This window comes from Diadema antillarum, unplaced genomic scaffold (assembly GCF_040938485.1).
Source record: "Diadema antillarum isolate AM-2024a unplaced genomic scaffold, OU_Dant_1.0 seq00000406_RagTag, whole genome shotgun sequence".
Lineage (NCBI taxonomy): Eukaryota > Metazoa > Echinodermata > Echinoidea > Diadematoida > Diadematidae > Diadema > Diadema antillarum.
Window position 1 is genome coordinate 1,821,329 of NW_027271394.1, and position 20,133 is coordinate 1,841,461.

At 38.5% G+C, this 20,133-nt stretch overlaps 1 protein-coding gene across 1 annotated transcript in view; it reads left to right on the plus strand.

The window, feature by feature from the left end:
- Positions 1-18,627, plus strand: part of LOC139732208 (flavin-containing monooxygenase 5-like) — a 34,511-nt gene extending 15,884 nt beyond the window's left edge. Inside the window, exons 2-6 of the mRNA XM_071643086.1 lie at positions 12,975-13,255; positions 14,302-14,576; positions 15,241-15,383; positions 16,811-16,953; positions 17,777-18,627. Coding sequence (XP_071499187.1) covers positions 13,023-13,255; positions 14,302-14,576; positions 15,241-15,383; positions 16,811-16,953; positions 17,777-18,593 — 1,611 coding nt within the window. The 5' untranslated portion in view covers positions 12,975-13,022 and the 3' untranslated portion in view covers positions 18,594-18,627. The remainder of the gene's footprint in view (positions 1-12,974; positions 13,256-14,301; positions 14,577-15,240; positions 15,384-16,810; positions 16,954-17,776) is intronic.
- The last annotated feature ends 1,506 nt before the right edge of the window (positions 18,628-20,133 follow it).

Genomic DNA, 20,133 nt, shown 5'->3' on the forward strand with positions numbered 1-20,133 from the left:
ATTATATATATAGTTATATGTATACATATATTTATTCATAACAATGTCACAATAGAGGAATGCATTAAATGTCAATTGCTTTGATTATAATTCAAAATCTGAATTTTCGGGGGCCTCCCAGTTCGTCGGAAATCCAAGAGGATAGTTAGCAGGGAGGAGGGGGGAGGTAATAAATCAGTGGTCTGAAAGCGCACGCGCCACATACAGTACTGTACACACGTAATTATAGTAAGGGGGGGGGGGGTGAGCGGTAACTAGTCAAGAGCCATCTCTGTACGAGTTTCGAACTTTTTTTGTTCGCGTACGCAATTCCACGTAAATACGTACACTACTATCGTTCAGTTATTTGCCGACAGTTGTCAGGTCGACGACTAGCGCATATTCGTACGACTTTATCTCAACTTTGCGGGATTTTAACTAAAAAATCACGGCCTACTCACTAATTCCACTAACTTCAGTAGACGATACCTTTCCGGCCATCGGGAATCTCCAGATGTGGCTAATTGCATTTAAACATCATAAAATAGTCGTGAATACTTTGAATATTGCAATTTGTTTGAGCATCGAATTCTTAGCATTGCGCACAAGCGTACTGCAGTGCGTGCAGTGCGTATTCGAGAATGTAGGGCAGATATTCGCGGTCATCATCAACTACACTCGTGCGCTAAGGGGTGAGCGGTTACTAGTCAGGCTACTATATTTTTCCTTTTTATACCCCCGCCAAACGAAGTTTGAAGGGGGTATATAGGAATCAGCGGACGGTCGGGCGGTCGGGCGGTCGGGCGGTCGGGCGGTCGGTCCGTTGCAAATCTTGCGTCACGAACTACTTCCTCAGTTTTCGACGGATTCCCATAAAACTTGGCACAGATGTGTGCCTTGGGTTGTAGATGTGCAAGACGTATTTTTTGACACTACCCAAAAGTACGTTGCCATGGTAACGGCATATTATGGGCAAAAATGGGTACAAATCTTGCGTCGCGAACTCCTCCCACAGTTTTTGATCAATTTTTATGAAATTAGGTACAGATGTTCATCTGAAAATGTTAATGTGCAAGACACATATTTCCGCAGTGGCAAAAAGTGCGTTGCCATGGTAACGGCATGTTATTGGTAAAATATAGGGCAAAATGCTTCATGGCAAAACTGCTTCATCAGTGTTCTTCCAATTCTCATGGAATTCATATTGAATGTTTGTCTTAGGATATAGGTCAGCATGACACATTTCTTGACAGTGACAAAAAGTATGTTGCCATGGTAACTGCTCACATATTATGAGCCAAAATGATGGAAAATTTTGTGTTGCAAACTACTTCCTCAGTTTTTGCCCAATTTTCATGAAACTTGGTACAGATGTGTGCCTTTGGTTGTAGATGTGCAAGACGCATTTTTTGACAGTACCCGAAAGTACGTTGCCATGGTAATGGCATATTAATGGCAGAAGATCAAGGAAAGATCTTGCGGATTTAACTACTTCCTCAGTTTTTTGACCAAAGCTTATGAAATGTGGCACACACCTTGATCTTGGTGGGAAGATGTGGAAGACATATTTTTCGGACGTGTCGGAAGCTGTGTTGCCATGGTAACGGCATATAAATGGCAGAAGATCAAGGAAAGATCTTTTGGATTGAACTACTTCCTCTGTATTCGACTGAAGCTCATGAAATGTGGCACACACATTGGTCTTGGTTGGAAGATGTGCAAGACATATTTTTTGGACGTGTCGGAAGCTGCGTTGCCATGGTAACGGCATATTAGTGGCGGAAGATCAAGGAAAGATCTTGTGGATTGAACTACTTCCTCAGTTTTTGACAAAAGCTTATGAAATGTGGCACACACAATAGTCTTGGTGGGAAGATGTGCAAGACATATTTTTCGGACGTGTCGGAAGCTGCGTTGCCATGGTAACGGCATTTGAATGGCAGAAGATCAAGGAAAGATCATTCCTTGGGTAAGACTGTCGTCACGGGGCGGGGGTATTAATCACCTTCAGTGATATTTCTTTTTGGGGGTTTGTGGTACAGGTGTAGGTCTTCCAATGAGATACACACCGCACCCTGCTATCTGTGTCTACATGCATTAAGATCAACAGATTTGGACTATGTACACCTTATCATTGGCATCTTTTCTCTTGAGTTCATGGGTAAAATAAATCCATACATTGTAGCTGCATTCACACACAGGAGTTATCAGTTTGGGCATCGTGATGTAAAAATCAATTTCAGTTGCTACCATTCTCACATGGCAAAAAAAAAAAGGAAAAAAAAAATCAATCAGCTGCAAATAAATTGTTTGAATCTCCAGACTGCACATGCCTAAACAGTGATCAAATCGTGACTGCCAGGGCTGCTGGATCGGATGTGTGGACCAACAGGTACAGGTTGTACTGTAGTGTGGAGAGTGTTGCATTATAAGATTGAAAAATGTTTCTTGATGTGCCAAATTCACAAATGCTGCATGAGGCAAATTATCGTGAGAGTTTTCCAAAAAAAAAGAAAGAAAAGTGGAACCAATTTCTGCATTGCGGACCATTTTGTAAGAGTTATAAATCTTACTTTGACCACACTTAAGAATTGATGGTTTTTGTCCTGCATTGCAAAAATCATTAAAAAACCCCAACAAAACATTCATTTCCCTCAATGGGTCAGGGAATAATTTTCCAACTCAAATTTGATTAGCAATTTCAGCTGATGAACAATATTTCACATGGTATCCTGTACATTTCTATGGAATAAAACTACCACGCAAAAGATAGTTTGTGTAGCAGTGGTGTAAAAGTGCATAGCAAATTGCGATGCAATACCAGGAAAATTATTCCCTGATGGGTATATGTGAGTTGGCCTTGTTTATCAAGATTTGTTCATGTTTTGAGGGTTCACTGTCTACAGATAAGAGATAATAACAACTTTATGTATGATTTATAACCACAATGGAAGTAGATTAAATGTTTTGGACCTTGTGAACCTAAGTGCTCCCTCACAAGCATGTTTTGCAAACCCAAAGTCATCTCGCTTGGTTAATCATTCTCCAAGTCATGTGCCTCATAAACAGAGAGCTTGTACCAAGTCTCACGCATTCTGCGTGAGACTCAAGCATTTAGGGGCCGTCTCACGATCTCACGCAGGGCACCCATTTTTCTCGCGCATCGCGCGAAGTCTGCAACTTGGGCCTATAATAATGAGCATAGCTGAAAAGATTAAAGTGATACATGCAATTGTTATATGTTCCTTTTGTCTTTCAAAAGTAAGTAAAAAATACACCTGATCGCACCATTAAGAGCTAAAAATTGAAAAAGCTCCCTACCGTGGGAGGCCGGGGGGGGGGGGGGGGGGGGAACCCCTCCCTCGCGCGCACATTCGCTCGCCGAGATGCCGAGTCATGAAAATCTCATTGACACTCATAAATTTTTTGTGAACTTGGCATCCCTGCATAAATGTCAGGAGAAATGTTGTGCGGAAGAATTATGTAAATGAGATGTATTCAACGAGTTGATGGGTTGTTCTGTGCCGCTGTGCTCTCCATGCTTGGTACATTGTACTTCGTATCCATAACACTCTACACTGTAGTCTGTCAGTTCATTCATTTCATTCATTCATTTATTTTTCATTTCCAACAAAAACATATAAATATATTACAAAAATTGAATACAGTGCATAAATTTCATCATACAAAGTAAAGGATAAATTTACAGAAAACTTGTAGGTATAGGAAAATGTTGGAAATGGGGAGGAATGCTAAAAAGCTGAGCTTGTAGGCTGCATTCCCCCCACACGTAATACAAGAAATTATATGATCGATAGACTGATAAGCATTGAAAATGGATGAAACAAAGAAACTAAGACAAAAAGACCTATAACCTAACTTATCCGAAACAAAAACCCTGAACAAATCCCTACACTACACTAAGTCGCTGTCATGCCGGAAAAGAGAGGAGAGAAACAAAATAGTATGTGTGTGTGTGTGTGTGTGTGTGTGAGTGTGTGTGTGTGAGTGTGTGTGTGTGTGTATGAGAGAGAGGGGGGGGGGAGAAAGCAGCTTAATGCGTGGTGTGAAGATAAGAGACAAAAAAAAAATAGAAGGACACGAGAGGTAGTGGATGGATGGAGCCGCTTAGCTGTAATTCCAATAGAATATAAGGTTGGATTTTACACTTCTTTGCAACCAATAAAGAATCAACAATTCTTATAACTGTTCAAAATATTTTTCTTCAGATTACTCTTAAAGGAACTTAAACTTGGAGATGTCCTCAAACTGTTAGAAAGGTTGTTCCAATATTTAGGTCCAGCAAATGTAAATATAGAATGTGTAAACACTGTTCTAGTTAAAGGCAGATGGAATTCATCTGAGTGACGAGTTGGATATTTATGGAACGAGCGGTTTCTCGCAAACATGCTTGTGAAGACAGACGGCAACAAATTATTAGAAAGTTTATACATAAATTGGCCAAGACAATAATAATAAATATCAGTTATCTTTAAAATTTTGTTTTCAGAAAATAAAACATCGGTGTGGGCTCTCCAAGAAACATGACAAATTATTCGAAGAGCTTTTTTCTGGAGACGGGACAGTCTGTCGAGATATGATGGATGTGTGTTCCCCCAAGCTATGATGCCATAATTCAAATAAGGTAAAATCAAAGCTGAATATAACATTAAAAGGGTGGGAATAGAAAAATAATATTTAACTCTATTAATAACACCAATATTTCGAGATATTGTGTGACAAATACTATCAATATGTGACTTCCATGAAAGTTTATTGTCAATAACCAAACCTAAAAACTTCATTGATGCAACTTCATCTATAACTATATCATCTATTTTTATATTATTAGGAAGATTATTTAAAGTATTACTAAATAATATACATTTAGTTTTAAGAAGATTTATAGACAACTTATTTGACCTTATCCAACATAACAATCTCTTTAATTCAGAATTTAACAAATCCACCAAAATATGAGGATCTGAATGAGAAAGAAAAACATTAGAGTCATCAGCAAAAAGTACAAAAGATAAAATATTAGAAGCATTTGTTATATCATTTATATACAAAATAAATAAAAGAGGTCCCAGTAAACTACCCTGAGGTACACCACAGGTGACAGATTGGTTGCAGGAGTTTTGACCAGATAGAAAAACATACTGTTTACGATCAGAGAGGTAACTCCTGAACCACTCCAAGGCCTTGCCACGTATACCATAGTGACATAATTTATGAAGTAATATTTTATGATCAATGGTATCGAAGGCCTTGGAGAGGTCCAGGAAGACACCCACTGTGTGATGAGCCCTATCTACTGCTTTGGCTACTTTTTCAATAAAGGAGAGAATTGCTTGAGAAGTGCTATGTCCTTTGCGGAAACCAAATTGTGAATCAGAAATGATATCATAAAAATCAAGAAATTTAAGGAGTCTAGAATAAACAACTTTTTCTAACAGTTTTGAAAACGATGACAACAATGAAATTGGTCTATAATTACTAATATCTTCCTTATTACCTTTCTTATAAATTGGGATTACTTTAGCAATTTTCATTCGTAGCGGAACAACACCACTGCTTAATGACAAATTAAAAATGTAAGTTAAAGGTTCAACAATATTCTCAGCTATATTTTTCAAAATAACGTTATCAATACAATCAGGTCCCGAGCTTCTTTTACTTTCCAAACTCATAATGATATCTTTTACTTCATAACTAATAATCGGATCAAAAAAGAATGAATTTGAGTTGGGTAATTTAAGAAATTCATAGAAATTTTTTTGACAAGCAGGAGTTTTATTAGCAAGATCATGTCCAATCTGCGAAAAGTAAAGGTTAAATGCATCTGCAATCATCACAGGGTCTGTTATTTCCTTGTCACCAGAAACAACTCTTGTAACACAAAACTTATCATTTTCTTTATTTATAGCACTGTTTATTATTTTCCAAGTTTTACTCATGTCATGCTTACAAAAGGATATCTGATCCGCGTAATACTTCTTTTTTTCATAACGCAATATTCTTGTAAGAGTGTTTTTATACATAATATATTTACGATGAGATTGTTCAGTACGTTTAATTTTGTCTGCATAATACAAATTGTTTTTCCGGTTTATAGATCGTAGAAGAGATTTTGTTATCCATGGTGATCTAGGATACTTTTTGTAATCACGTTTAACTTCTACCAAAGGAACATATTTCTCTAAATGAGAATTCAAAATATTCATAAAAACATCAAATGATAAATCCGTATCATGAGTGCTATATACTTCTCTCCAAGTTTCTTCATTCAGACTATTCTTCAAATTCTGTAAGTTATCCGGTGTGACTTTTCTAAATACTTCTCTAGTGGGACTAATTGGTTTCGTGGTGACTGGGATGGATGTGAAAATTGGAAAGTGGTCCGATATATCTGCTAAAATGATATTCGATTTAGGAGTAGGCGTAATATTACAAAATATATTATCAATAAGTGAAGCTGTATTATCTGTCACTCGGGTGGGTTTAGTAATAAGTGGTAAAAAAGAAGCTGAAAACATACTATCAAGTAAATTCTGAGAGGCATTTACTGTGTGGCATTTCAATATATCTATATTGAAATCGCCCATAACAAAGCATTTTTTATTAACAAAAATTGGGTTATGGATGAGATCCTGTAAGGCTTCTAGAAATAATGCACTGCTGGAGTTTGGAGGTCTATATATCAATGTAATCAAAATATTCCTAGACATTGGGATATTTATTTCAACAACCAAAGATTCTAAAATTTCATTCATGGAGTTAAGTTCGGTGTGTACAAAATAATCAAAATGTTGTTTAATATATAATGCAACCCCTCCTCCTACCTTGTTAGTTCTATTATTCGTAATAAAATCATAACCAGGAAATGCAAAAGAATTAGGGGAATATTTAGTAAGCCACGTCTCAGTGAGCCCAATAACAGAAAATGAATTCTGGGTAGGATTTTCTAGTAAAGATTGTAAATGTTCGAAGTTGCTATTTAAACTTCGGACATTTAGATGCATCAATGAAAAACTATCATTCGATATCTCTAAAGACTGAAATTGATTAATCGTTAGATAATCAGAACCTTGATGTAATATATTTTCCTCATTCACATTCAAATTATCGAAGATAGAATTAATGGTATCTGCTGCACGGTATTCATATCTAAATGGGTTATTTTCACTTTGTTGATCCTTTTGATTGATTCCAAAAAGGTTAATCAAATCTTCATTCCCTAGAGAATGAAAAGCAAAACTATCTATCTGCGCCATCATTAACAACCAAAATTAAGTATTAGATATGGAGCGTAAGCTCCTAATTGGAGAATAGCAAACTTTACATAAGCCGAGCGGGACCCAACCATGGATTGGAAATAGATTAACAGCTGATTGTGAACACGAGAGATAGCATGACAAGCGACAACATAAACAAGTAAACATAAACAACAAAACATAAACAAAACAACAAAAGCACACATATTGCTCAGAACATAACTAAACCTGATAGACATCAAGCAAGGCGGAGCTCCCGGCGTGCTTGAAAACACACGAGTAAAAAAAAAAAAAAAAAAAAAAAACCACTCATGAATGGTATAGATCTATGGCTTATGTATAAGATAGACCAACAACGCCATAGTAATCGCAGACAACTGCGGTTAAACCAGCTAATAATCAACATCAGTTTAGATCTCAGTTTTATGTATTATAAGAGACAATATTACCAAAAAAAAAAAAAATGGAATGCCGTGTGGAGAGAGCAGTGGATAATAACAATGAACAGGACATTGAAAGATGCTAAACTGTCACTGAATACATTCAAAATGTACAGTATAGCGTCATACTCGACGGACCCTGCACACATTTTCCAATACACATTAATTAAACTCATATATTACAACACTTTTGGTACTTCATGATAATAATATCACAAAAAAATAATTCATGTCGGGTTACTTTTTTTTTTTACAGTGATACACAGAAAAAGAAATAAGATGGTTAATACACTTTTCCTCTTCCTCTTGCTATCGTCCTTCTTGACACAAATTAGAGAGTATCAATTTTGACATATCGGTGCATGACATTTCTATGATTATACAAAAGAGGGGGAAATTGATACTGCAGAAATAAATGCAAAAGGAAAAAAAAAAGATCGTATTGACCTATTGGAAATAAATGAATGATTCGGCAACCATGGCAACGTCGATTGTTAGTGATGCTGCAAATGACGGGTATGTGAACGGATAAAAGTGAAAAATGGCTTAATACATCAAATAGCATCGTTCTATAATGTTGCCATAGTGTCATGACCAGTGCAGCGGTCTTATAAAATTGCATACCATAATTATCAAAAGTAAAGATGCAGCGAGGTAAATTTGATAAATCAGATTGAAGACCAGCTGCTGAAATACATTATTAACCAGGATTAGGTCACAGTGTCCATCGGTTTAACAGTTTGACTTGGTATTCAATTACATAAGAGAGGAACAAAGTGACGACAAGAAAAAAAAAGAAGAAGAAAGAAAATAGCGAATTACAAAAAGGTCCCATATCATTCCTGGAAAAGCTAACAAAAAACCAGGATCAAATTTCTACTCGTATAGTTACTCTAGCAACAATTAAGTTGCTTTGGGTCATACACCGCAGCCGTTCATCATGATAAGCAGATGACTCCGACAAGAACACAACAATAAGAAAAAACAAGCCCAGGTTCATCATTCAACCACGTTGCGGTTGACCCTCAGCCGCCAAGTTCATTCACAGAGAAAAAGACAAAAATCGGGTTACACAAAACTTGTTTGTGCACACCTTATTGGTATATGGTTATCTGGTACAAGGCATAACTTAGATATCGCGTGTACTGTGTGAGGGTAGAGAGGAACAAAAGGACCAAGGAATAAACATCTGAATTTGGGTTCACGTGACGCCTCAGCGTACATCTTCCATACATTTATGGTACACTTTCCACAAACCCTTGTCATTTACAACACTGTATCATTTGTACTCCCGAAACAAATAATACAAACTCTTTTCTTATTTGGGGAAAACAAGAGCATTCAACCGGCGGCTTATCATTAAGGAACTTGTAGTTACTCCAGCGGCAAATAATCAGCTTTCAGTAAGTTGCTTTAAGTAAAACGCCGCAGCCCCATCATGATAAGCTGATGACGCCACCAAAAAAATAACATAATATAACAAACAGGGTTCATCATTCGTACATGCTGCGGTTGATCCTCAGCCCCCAAGTTCATTTACAGGAGGAAAAAAAAAAAAAGAAAATCGGGTTACATAATACTTGTTTGTGCACATCATTAACGAACTCATAGTTATTCCAGCGAGAAATAATCAGCTGTCAGTAAGTTACTTTGAGTAGAACACCGCAGCTCCATCATGATAAGCTGATGACGCCACCGCAAACAGAACAATAACATAAAAAACAGGCAATGACGGGTTTCATCATTCGTACATGCTGCGGTTGATCCTCAGCCGCCAAGTTCATTTACAGAGAAAAAAAAACGAAAATCGGGTTACATAATACTTGTTTGTGCACATATTCGGGATGGTTGCCTGGTAACAGGCATAACTCAGATACCGCGTGCACTGTGTGACAGTAGAGAGGAACAAAAAAGAGTAAGGAGTACAAACATCTGAAACCGAGTTCATGTGACGCCGCAGTGTACGTCTTCCATTCATTTACGAAACCATTTCCACAAATCTTTATCATTTACAACACTGTATAATTTGTGCTCCCAAAACAAATAATGCAAACTCTTTTCTTATTTGGGGAAAACAAGAAAATTCAACCGACGGCTTATCATTAACGAACTCATAGTTACTCCAGCGACAAGTGATCAGCTTTCAGTAAGTTGCTTTGAGTAAAACGCCGCGGCCCCATCATGATGATAAGCTGATGACGCCACCAAAAACATAATAATATAAGAAACGGGGGTTCATCATTCGTACATGCTGCGGTTGACCCTCAGCCGCAAAGTTCTTATACAGAGAAAAAAAAAAAAGAAGGAAAATCGGGTTACATAATACTTGTTTGTGCACATATTCGGGATGGTTGCCTGGTAACAGGCATAACTCAGATACCGCGTGCACTGTGTGACAGTAGAGAGGAACAAAAAGGAGCAAGGAATAAACATCTGAAATCGAGTTCATGTGACGCCTCGGCGTACATCTTCCATACATTTATGATACACTTTCCACAAACCCTTGTCATTTACAACACTGTATAAGTTGTACTAAAAAAATTGAATAAATAAACCAATGGCTTATTATTTGTAGCGCGCTTTCTTATACCTTATTCTGCTTTGCCCTTGACACATGCCAAAATGTGTCCAATTTCATCATTAGTACACCAAGCTCATTTACAGAAAAAGGGAGACCAAAAGAGGTTTCATAGTACTTGTTTGTGCACATAAATGAAATCATTACCAGGTATCAGGCATAACTTTAGAAGTGCCGCATAATGTGAATGTATTAAACTTTTAAAGGAGGAACAAAATGACCGTTGAATAAAAAATCTTGGGCTGAATTAGTGTAACGTCTCAGCGTATATCCTCCATACATTTAGTATACACTTTCAGCAGACCTTGGCTTTATCATTTGCAACACATTGTAATCTGGGTGTACTCCCAAAGCGAATAATGTAAAGTAAATCCATATATGGGGAAATACAAAATAATTACCAGCAACTTATTATTATACTTATTATATAGAGACTCATTTTTACTGTTACGCCCCTGACACATACCAAAATTTCAGGACTATATTAAGACCCCACAAAAAAGGAAAAGTTAATACATCGGTATACAAGCCGGTGTTTTGTTTTTGTTTTGGAAATATTTCACAATGACACCGTTATTGATACTACAGATTGCTGAATATTGAAAAAGAAAGTGCATGTAGAGCATGTACTTGATAGCATTAAAATGCTAGTAGAACCTGTGGAACCTGTACTTGATAACATTAAAATGCTAATAAATTTCATATCTTTAGATCGACATTGACGGTCACAAGATAGGTTATGTTAATGAAGATAAAATAAAGTGGATTAAATATATTCAGACATGTTATATAAACCTATGTAACTGAAATTGTGGGGAATCTAATAGTGACCAAGATTATAACATCATATCATTCACTCTGGTGACCGCTTTTGGACAAACAAGAACAAATAGAAAAGAAGTAGGAACTGCACTGTTCCGTCTGGAACGATTGATTTCAGCAACACAAACGATCTCTGTTAATGAATAGGGGCTTTTATAGTATAATTAAAACAAAATCAAAATCAATGAAGCTTCAATCCGATAGCTTACTTGCAAAGAGATCATTGGGGCGTTTCCTGCCATGCAGTCCAAGCCGACGGCGGCCCGTTGGGACTAGTGACGGCTCTGGTCTGCAGAATGACCCTCGTACCATTGACTATTATCCTAGTTGCTATGTTGGCGCGCTCCTTCCTTAGGTTGTAGGCAATGGTAGCAAGCCTGCCACGTTCCCGCTTCATGGCTGGTGGTAAGTCGGTACGAATAGTGATGCCGGGGTTTGTTGTCGCTGTTGTGGAGGGTGGCTGACGCGGGCGTTGTTGAGAAGCGCGTAGAATCCTATCGCGATCCAGCATACGGCCAAAACGGACGATAATGGGGTCGGACTGTACATCAGACCCGGTGCTCCCTGCCGGGACCCTTCTAGGAAGCCTGTGGGCGTTGACCAGGGGAATAGTGTGCTTGGCCTCTTCCGTTGAAATTCTCAGTAAGATGGAGAAAATGGAGAAACATTCACCGTACACATCCTCGTTTGTAGTTTTAGGTCTCCCGTAGATTAGAAGATTCAACTTGCGCTCATGAATCTCGAAGAGAGTGAGCTTTTCATCCAGTTCACTTTTCACCTTCTCCATTTTCTTTATCAAATCAGGGATTTGGGTATTTTCAATATCGCCAATCCGGTCAGAAGCATCGGTAGCAAAGTTCTCTAGCTCATTCACAGACTGCTTGACACCTGAAAGTTCAGTTTTTAGGGAGCAAACGTCAGAAAGAAGGGTGTCCAACTTCGAGTTCAGCTGCGAGTAGTTAGCCTCAGTTGCCGTTTTCATGCTAGTTATCAATACAGCTAGGTCGGCATTCGATGGCGCCGCGGGCGTGTCCAAAACTGGAGACACGTGGGCTGGTTCTGGATTCGGAGCGGCTTCGCTGTCGTTGGTTGTGTCTAGCGAAGTTTCACATGAGTAGACATGAGCCTGTACACTCGCTCCATTGATTTGAATAATTCAGAAGCCACTTCATGGAGATAAGGTAATGCACATTTATGAATATGATGAATGTGCAGCTAATATATTTTTTATGTCTGGGGGTTTTTATCAGCAGCTGAATCAATAAATGTACAATTTTCAAGCCAGCTCTGAGGTATACATGTGCCACTTCCAGTTCAGCTGGAGGTTCAGTCTTCTACTGTATTACAGGTGTATTATCTGGTGCATGCACAAGGTAAATATTGATATCAACACGGTACACTGTACAGTTGAAGTGCTCCCACTTCATGTTTAAAGCATGCCTATACTTCCTGTGTCAGATCACGTATTTGTTTGAGATCTTTACTGCTGACAAAAAACAGTGGAAACGTACTGCTGATGATAAAGAAAATCGTGAGCGGAGTCTTAGACCTTCCATGAGAGGGAGACTGCAGAGAATGTGTGTTTCACAATTCTGTTGAAGGGAATTTTGTTATGCTATTTGTTATGCAATTGTGACTCTAGTGTGTGTACACATAGAGTGGACACAGGAGTGAATCGAATCTTGAATCCCATGTTATGCAATGACGTTTGACCTTGGGGTATATTAATATTACTCATGTGCACATTTAGGAACTTCATAAATCTATGAATTAGCGCAACAGTATTTGTTTCAAAATAGGAAAAAATCTAATGTTCTAGCAGATTTGTAAGGATTTCTCTACAGTGAATGTTCACCTATGTGATTTTCTCTTTTGCAGTTATCTAGTATATACCAGAATTAAGTCGTTTTCACTGACTGCATCGCCATGGCAACCCAAGCTGCACCTGCCAAGCGGGTGGCCATCATCGGGGCCGGAGCCAGCGGCCTGGCAGCCATCAAGAGCTGCCTGGACGAGGGTCTGATACCGACGTGCTTCGAAAAGGCGGATGACATCGGTGGTCTGTGGTACTTCCGAGAGGGCAAGGAGGAGCGGGAGGACCAGGCGTGTGTCTACGACTCCACGGTCATCAACACCAGCAAGGAGGTGATGTGTTACAGGTAAGTGTCACTAATTTATTTGATACAGTGGACTCAGCCTGCTATAATGAAGTCCTTGGGACTGGCAATTTTCTTTTGTTATAACGAAATTTTGTTAGAACGGAACAAATAGATAGAGAGGATAATTAAATAACATTAATGTTGCGACCTGAATTTTATTTTGTTGTACCATGAGTAACCGGAGTTTTGTTATAACTGTGTTCATAATAACGGGATTGCACTGTACCGTAATACATGTATATGCCACAAATTTTGTGGGCTTTTATTTTTGCAAATTTTGGGAGGAGGGTGCTATTTGCGAATTGAGGAACACACAAAAGAATTTACTCTGATCCTGACATGAATGTGACGTACACCACATATGACATACATAACGCTGTTCAGTACTATACTCCACGAATGTGAATGTGACTAATCTCAATATTGTCCAGGAAGTCCCTATTTGCATAAAGATTAGACTTAATGAATTACCTTATGGCATAATCCTGCCAGTTCATGGGGGGGGGGGGGGGGGGGCTCCTGTAATGTTTCTGACGAGCTGTTAGGGCATTTGTTCCAATTATTGATATTTGGGGGGCAGGTTGCTCCTGTAGTCTCATTTCAATAGAGGAATATTACACAATGCAAGAGTTAACAGAAGGATACAATTTGGTGATGGCATTGACCAAGGATGTTAAAGTATTATGCTGGATGGATAGATGATAATGATATACAGTTTTAAAGTATGCAGGAATGAGTACACTGTGAGTTCTTTGTTTGAAGAAAATTACTTGTTTGAGAGTAATGGTCTGTAAAGTTCACCTATCAATAGCTTATAGCCAAGTGTTTGTGACGGGATAAATATCCATCTTGAAATGTCAGCGAAAGAGATGCTAAATCTTTCCTCTTCTTTTAATGTACAAAGAAAAGTGACATTTCTAAATACAGCAAATTTTTCAACTAATTGTCATAAATGCAGGTGATTTTACTGTGTTTCAGGCCAAACTACCAGAAGTTTACACTCACATATACCATCATACCATTTCCTGCTCCTTCTCCTGTAACAGTGATTTCCCGATACCTGCCGAATTCCCAAACTTCATGCACAACCGCCTGGTTTTGAAGTACTACCAGCTCTTCACCGATCACTTCAAGCTCCGCCAGTACATTTCGTTCGGGACGCGAGTGGACTCCGTCGTGTTCGCTGATGACTATGAGCAGATGGGGAGATGGAAAGTGACGCATTCCTCTCGGACATCAGACAAGCCAAAGACTGAGGTTTTTGATGCCATCCTTGTCTGTACAGGACACCACTGCACTCCTTATATCCCAGAAATTGAAGGTAGTGGGTTGCCACTTTATTCAAATCTCTAATAGCAAGAATGTGAGAGTGTAAAGTTTGATCTCATTTCAGATTTTGTTTGTTCTGCCTCCCCCCAGCTATTCAAATTTTTGGCAGATGGAATGCATCAAAATATTCGCCGTTACATGCAATTTAGACCTTTTTTCATATGTTTTTTTATTTTTGCCAGATTTTTTTTCTGCCAATGTTTTCACATCCCTGGAAAAGGTACATCCTACAATTTTTAACACTCACAAAAAAAGACTAACTTGAAATTCCGCCTTTAGCTTTAAGTCCTTCAAAATCTTGGTAATGAATATGGATAATCTTTTATATTTGTTTTCCTTTTTTTTTAGAAAAACAAAATAAACATGTTTCCACCAGTGTGACTTTGTATCAGTGGCTTTTGATTTGTTGATCCCAACCATAGAAACATCATGAGGGGTTTTGCCTGTGTTGTTTCATACTGTCGCAAGTCTTAAGAGCTGAATATGAACTGTGGGATTCAGAATGCTGTTTGTGTTAAAAAATTCAGTGATTTAACTACTGTAGACAGCATAACTCCAGCCACGTTAACTGAAGGTATTAAAAGTTTGAAAAAACAGATGTTGATTTGTTTTGGGGTTGCAGCCATAAGAACAATTATATCATTCAATTTCAACAGGACTGAAAGATTTTCAGGGGAAAGTCTTACATACCCACGACTATATATCTCCCCATGGCTACGAGAAGAAACGGATCATGATTGTTGGGGTCGGAAACTCTGGTTGTGATGCTGCTGTTGAATTGGGCAGAGTTGCCTCTAAGGTACAATAGACATTAAATTTGACATATCACCGTCGCAATAGATTACCATCAATCTGCATAGTTTCATTGTATTCCGTGTCATGCCCAAGGCAATAAAAAGTAAAGGCAATATTAAACAATTCTATTGGAGAAAAGACTAGCTATACTCCAATCTGATTTGTAATTTCCGGGGACACAACAGCCATTGTCAATTCATACCAAATAGCACAAAAGATTGACTTTACAAACAAGATTTGGCTTGAAGCATGAAAACTAAAATACTTTTATCAATGCTAGTTGTAAAGATTAAGCCACAAAGGTACATTGTAGATGTTTGTCTGTGTAAAGGATGCTTCCTTTGTGTATTTCAAAAGTCACAAGCCCCTTTTCTGTGTTCATGAATGGCATATTCACAAATGCTGTGATTTCTTCAATTTTTTAGCAATCAAGATATCAAATAGTGACAACGAAAAGAAAAGTGCAAAGACCCACATATGGCAGGTCACATACATTGTACAACTTTACGACTGCTGACAATTAACTACAGCTCCAAAACCCACAAAAAGTGGACCAGAATCAGTTTCCTCTTTTCTACATTTATGATTTAAAAAAAAAAGAAGCTCTATGCTTTGAATTAACTTGTTAAAATTGGAGTAATCCATTCAAAAAGTGATTGAAATAAGAGAGAGTTAGGAGGTACAGATTCATAAGAAAGGAAGAAAAGACGATTTGAAGACTAGAGTTACTCAGGCTACTGTGCAGAAGCATCAATGAAATATGTATTTTATTCTATTGAAAGCACCACCTATCCATAAAATACATGTGTATGGTTCAGAAAAAGTGATTTTGTGTTTGTTGAAAGCCACCACGTTTTGACAGATGGTAGAGAAAAGATATTTAAAGGACAGTTTTTACAAATTTGGGTCACTCATTCCAAATGACATATGTTGGTCCATTACAGAGAACCCCAATCTGTGACTTTCTGTTGGTTTTGAGCTGGGCAGACACGTGTGATTAAACAAAGCACTCACTGATTATTTACAACTGATGTAATGTTGGAGACCAATGAATTCTCTGTTAGTGTGTTTTCGATGTCTTTTCTTTTTATCATGACAAAACAGTATTGTACACCTAAAACATACATTTTTGACTCATTGATTTTGTTATGAAAACTGACACCAAGTCCATTTCTTCCTTCGTATGGATGGTTAGTAACTCTCATTCATATTCATCTGTTGTTGTTGTTGTTGACTGCAATTGTGAGACATTAGTTTTTCCTGAAAACTTTATGACGATGAAATCTTTGAAAGCTTCTGTGGCGGTAGAACGTATGATCATGTAGTGGTAGAACGTACAACTTATGATGAGTTGATTTATGTGCTTTTCTGGATGTCTGAAAAAGCACATGCTCATTTCTTTTACTTTGCACCTTCTTTTTTAAAATTCAGCTCTTCTTGAGCACACGACGTGGAACATGGATCATCCATCGCCTTGGTGATAGGGGTATGCCAGTAGATATCTTTGCCATCCGGCGGATCTTCGATATGATGCCAGATTTTTTTAAGGAGTACAACTTCCGAAGAGCCCTGGAGTGAGTGCTAGCATTTCATATTTCAAGCAGTTTGTTTTCAACATTTTTGCTAATATTGTTAATTGGCCATAGTCCCACCAATGTATATTTGTGTATGCGATTGCCCCTACATCGCAAAAGAGGATGCAGCAAGATTTTAATCAATAATGAAAATGTGGATCTGACAGTGGTTAGAAAGATGTCAAAGGTGACCAAACAGTGTAACGTGGTCATGTACATTTGTTTTCCTCAAAAAAACTCTGTGTAAAAAAAACCTACCCACCTGTTTGTCTGCTATTGCTGTCAGCGTTGCCTAGAATTGTGAAACAACAAAAGAGAACAGTATTTTATCTGGTGTGAGAGTTTGAAGTTCCAAATTTGTCAGGTGTTTCTCTTTCTTGTGAATATGGGCAAGCAACTCACGAAACTCTAATAATACTTCTATAGTTTGGGCATTTTTCCCCTTACTGTTACATGTAGCAGGCCTCATGTGCAGTGCATTCTCTATTTAGTTGATCTGATGCTGTGACAGAACTGTCATATTTGGCTCACAGTGCCGATCGATATAAACTCTGTTAGCTCACTTAGAGACATGAAGCAACCTGGCAATTTTGTTGTTACCATTAGCAACCAGCAGGTACACAAAATCAATGGCAGGTTGTGATGGTGATCTCTACAAGCTTAAAAGAAGACACTTTATTTTGTGAAATGGGATTAAGATCCTACACTGTACTTCGTTTTTGCCTTCATAATTTTAGGGGAATTTGCAGGGTGTAACAAAAAAAACATAGTCATTAGTGTTGAGGATGTTACTTTATTTATGTGAATTGATTCATGTTTACAGGCAGCGCTGTGACCACAAGTTTCTGGGCATCAAACCAGATCATTCTCCCATGGCACAGCATCCCACCGTCAACGACTTCCTTCCCAACTGCATCATGAATGGCTCGGTCATCGTCAAGCCAGATGTGAAGCATTTCACGAAAACGGGCGTGGTCTTCCAGGACGGGACCACAGAGGAGCTGGATGCTGTCATCCTGGGGACGGGGTACATCTTCAGGTTCCCCTTCCTGGAGGACTCTGTCATTAAGGTGGAGAGGAACAAGCTGCCTCTCTACAAGTATGTCTTTCCTCCGAACCTGAAGCACGCGTCAATGGCCTTCCTCGGTTACATCCAGCCCCTCGGTGCCATCAACCCCATCTCGGAGATGCAGGCACGCTGGGCTGCCAGGGTCTTCAAGGGGCTCGTCTCCTTGCCCCGCCGGGAGAAGATGCTGGAAGACATGCGGCAGAAGAGCGAGGCGATGTCTAACAGGTACATCAAATCGCAGCGCCACACTATCCAGGTGGACTTTGTCAAGTACATGGATGACGTCGCCGTGGAGTTCGGGGTGAGGCCCAATTTTGTGAAGATGATGCTCTACGACCCCCTTCTGGCGCTGAGGTGTGTGTTTGGACCCTACACGCCCTACCAGTATCGCCTGGTTGGGCCCGGCCAGTGGAGTGGGGCACGGGGGGCCATCATGACCGTCTGGGACCGCATCAACAAACCTCTTCAGACGAGGCATGTGAAGGCAAGTGAGGGTGAAGGGGGATCACCATTGGTGTGGATTCTAGCTTTGTTATGTCTCTTAGTAGCAGTTTACTGGGTGTGGTCTTAAATGCCTTAATTTCTTTCAAAATTAAACTACAAATAAATGGGCTAAATTGATTATTGAATGCAATTTTTATATTCCTCATCTGTGCTTTGTTGATACTGGTACAGCTGTAGTCTTACCTTATTGATGTTTTTTGTTTTTTGCTTGATTTATTAAACAAGTATGCATGATCATTCTTTTGTCCACTGCCAATAGATGCAATGTGATTGCAGCTTAATTGTGATTTTCCCCCAGATTTTTATTTTTGTATTAAAAAGTGATGAGTATGATATGTTTAGGAGCAGAATTGTACATCTGCATTTATACGTGGATACCAAGTAGAAGTTTATCATTGTTTGAATGATGCAAAGAAGTGAGAAATAATGAGAAGTGTAGTAGCAATGCATTCGATAAATGCCTTTCAGATGTGCTGTATTTTGTCATACATCTGTATGATGATTTATGCAAGTATGTAATTACATGTTACAGTGCCAGATGAAATGTTGTAATTAGAAATAATTATTTCCTTGAGTCCAAAAAGTGCATTGTATGACTAGCATCTAATCTATGTAGAGTTTTTAAATTTGTGTTTTGAGATGATGAGGACAAAGATTGGTAGTATGCCTTGTATCAGGGCTGATGTGAGACTACCACATTAGTGGTCAAACAATGATACACAGATCTGAGTGCATCAGTGGAAATTGTGTGCTTACGGTGAACTATAGATTGTTTAACCCACGAGTCAAAGCCAACTTAGCTATCAAAGACTAAATTCCATAGTAACTGCATGCGCACTATTTCCTACTGACACATGAAAAGACATACAATGTGCATCATCTGTTTTATAGAACAGGGGACAAATTGATTGACAGAAGTCACTTCTTTTTTTTAAAATCATGTAAGTTGATGGCAAATCTACTGAATGCATAAATTTGCGTTTGGCTCTCCATAGACACCATGCTTAGAAGTACTGGACAAATTTATTGGATACATGGGTAGCGAATATACAATGTGGGGTCGAATCTTGTGCTTCTTCAGTGAGGCCTCCCTGGTACAACTCTGTGTGTGCACACGTGTGACGTGTGTGTGTGTGTGTGTGTTTGTGCATGTGCTGTAGTACTATTAGTAGTATTCATGTGCGTATGCTAGTGGTATTTTAGTAGTGTTTGTGCTGGCCGTACATTTGAAAGTGTAAACTATATCTCCTTTGTATACCCTCTGTGGTTTGTTTCTTTTCGAGGCCTGCCATTTTCTCTGTGAAAGAATTTTACAGTGTATGTGTGTGCACTTTCCATATTGTATAAACTGGCATCTGCTGATCAAAATCTAAAGAACTAAACCCAAAGATACCGTATGTGTGGATTGAGTGAATGCAGAAATATTTGTAGAACACATCCATTTATATGTTAACAAGTTAGGAACTGTTAAAGTTTTGGTGCAGCCATTGCTGGATGAGAAGACTACTACAGTTTTTGTTGTCACACATTTACAAGTACAATGATATACACAAAGTGTAGAGTGAATTCTACAAAATTTTATTTTTTTAATAAAGACTACACATTCC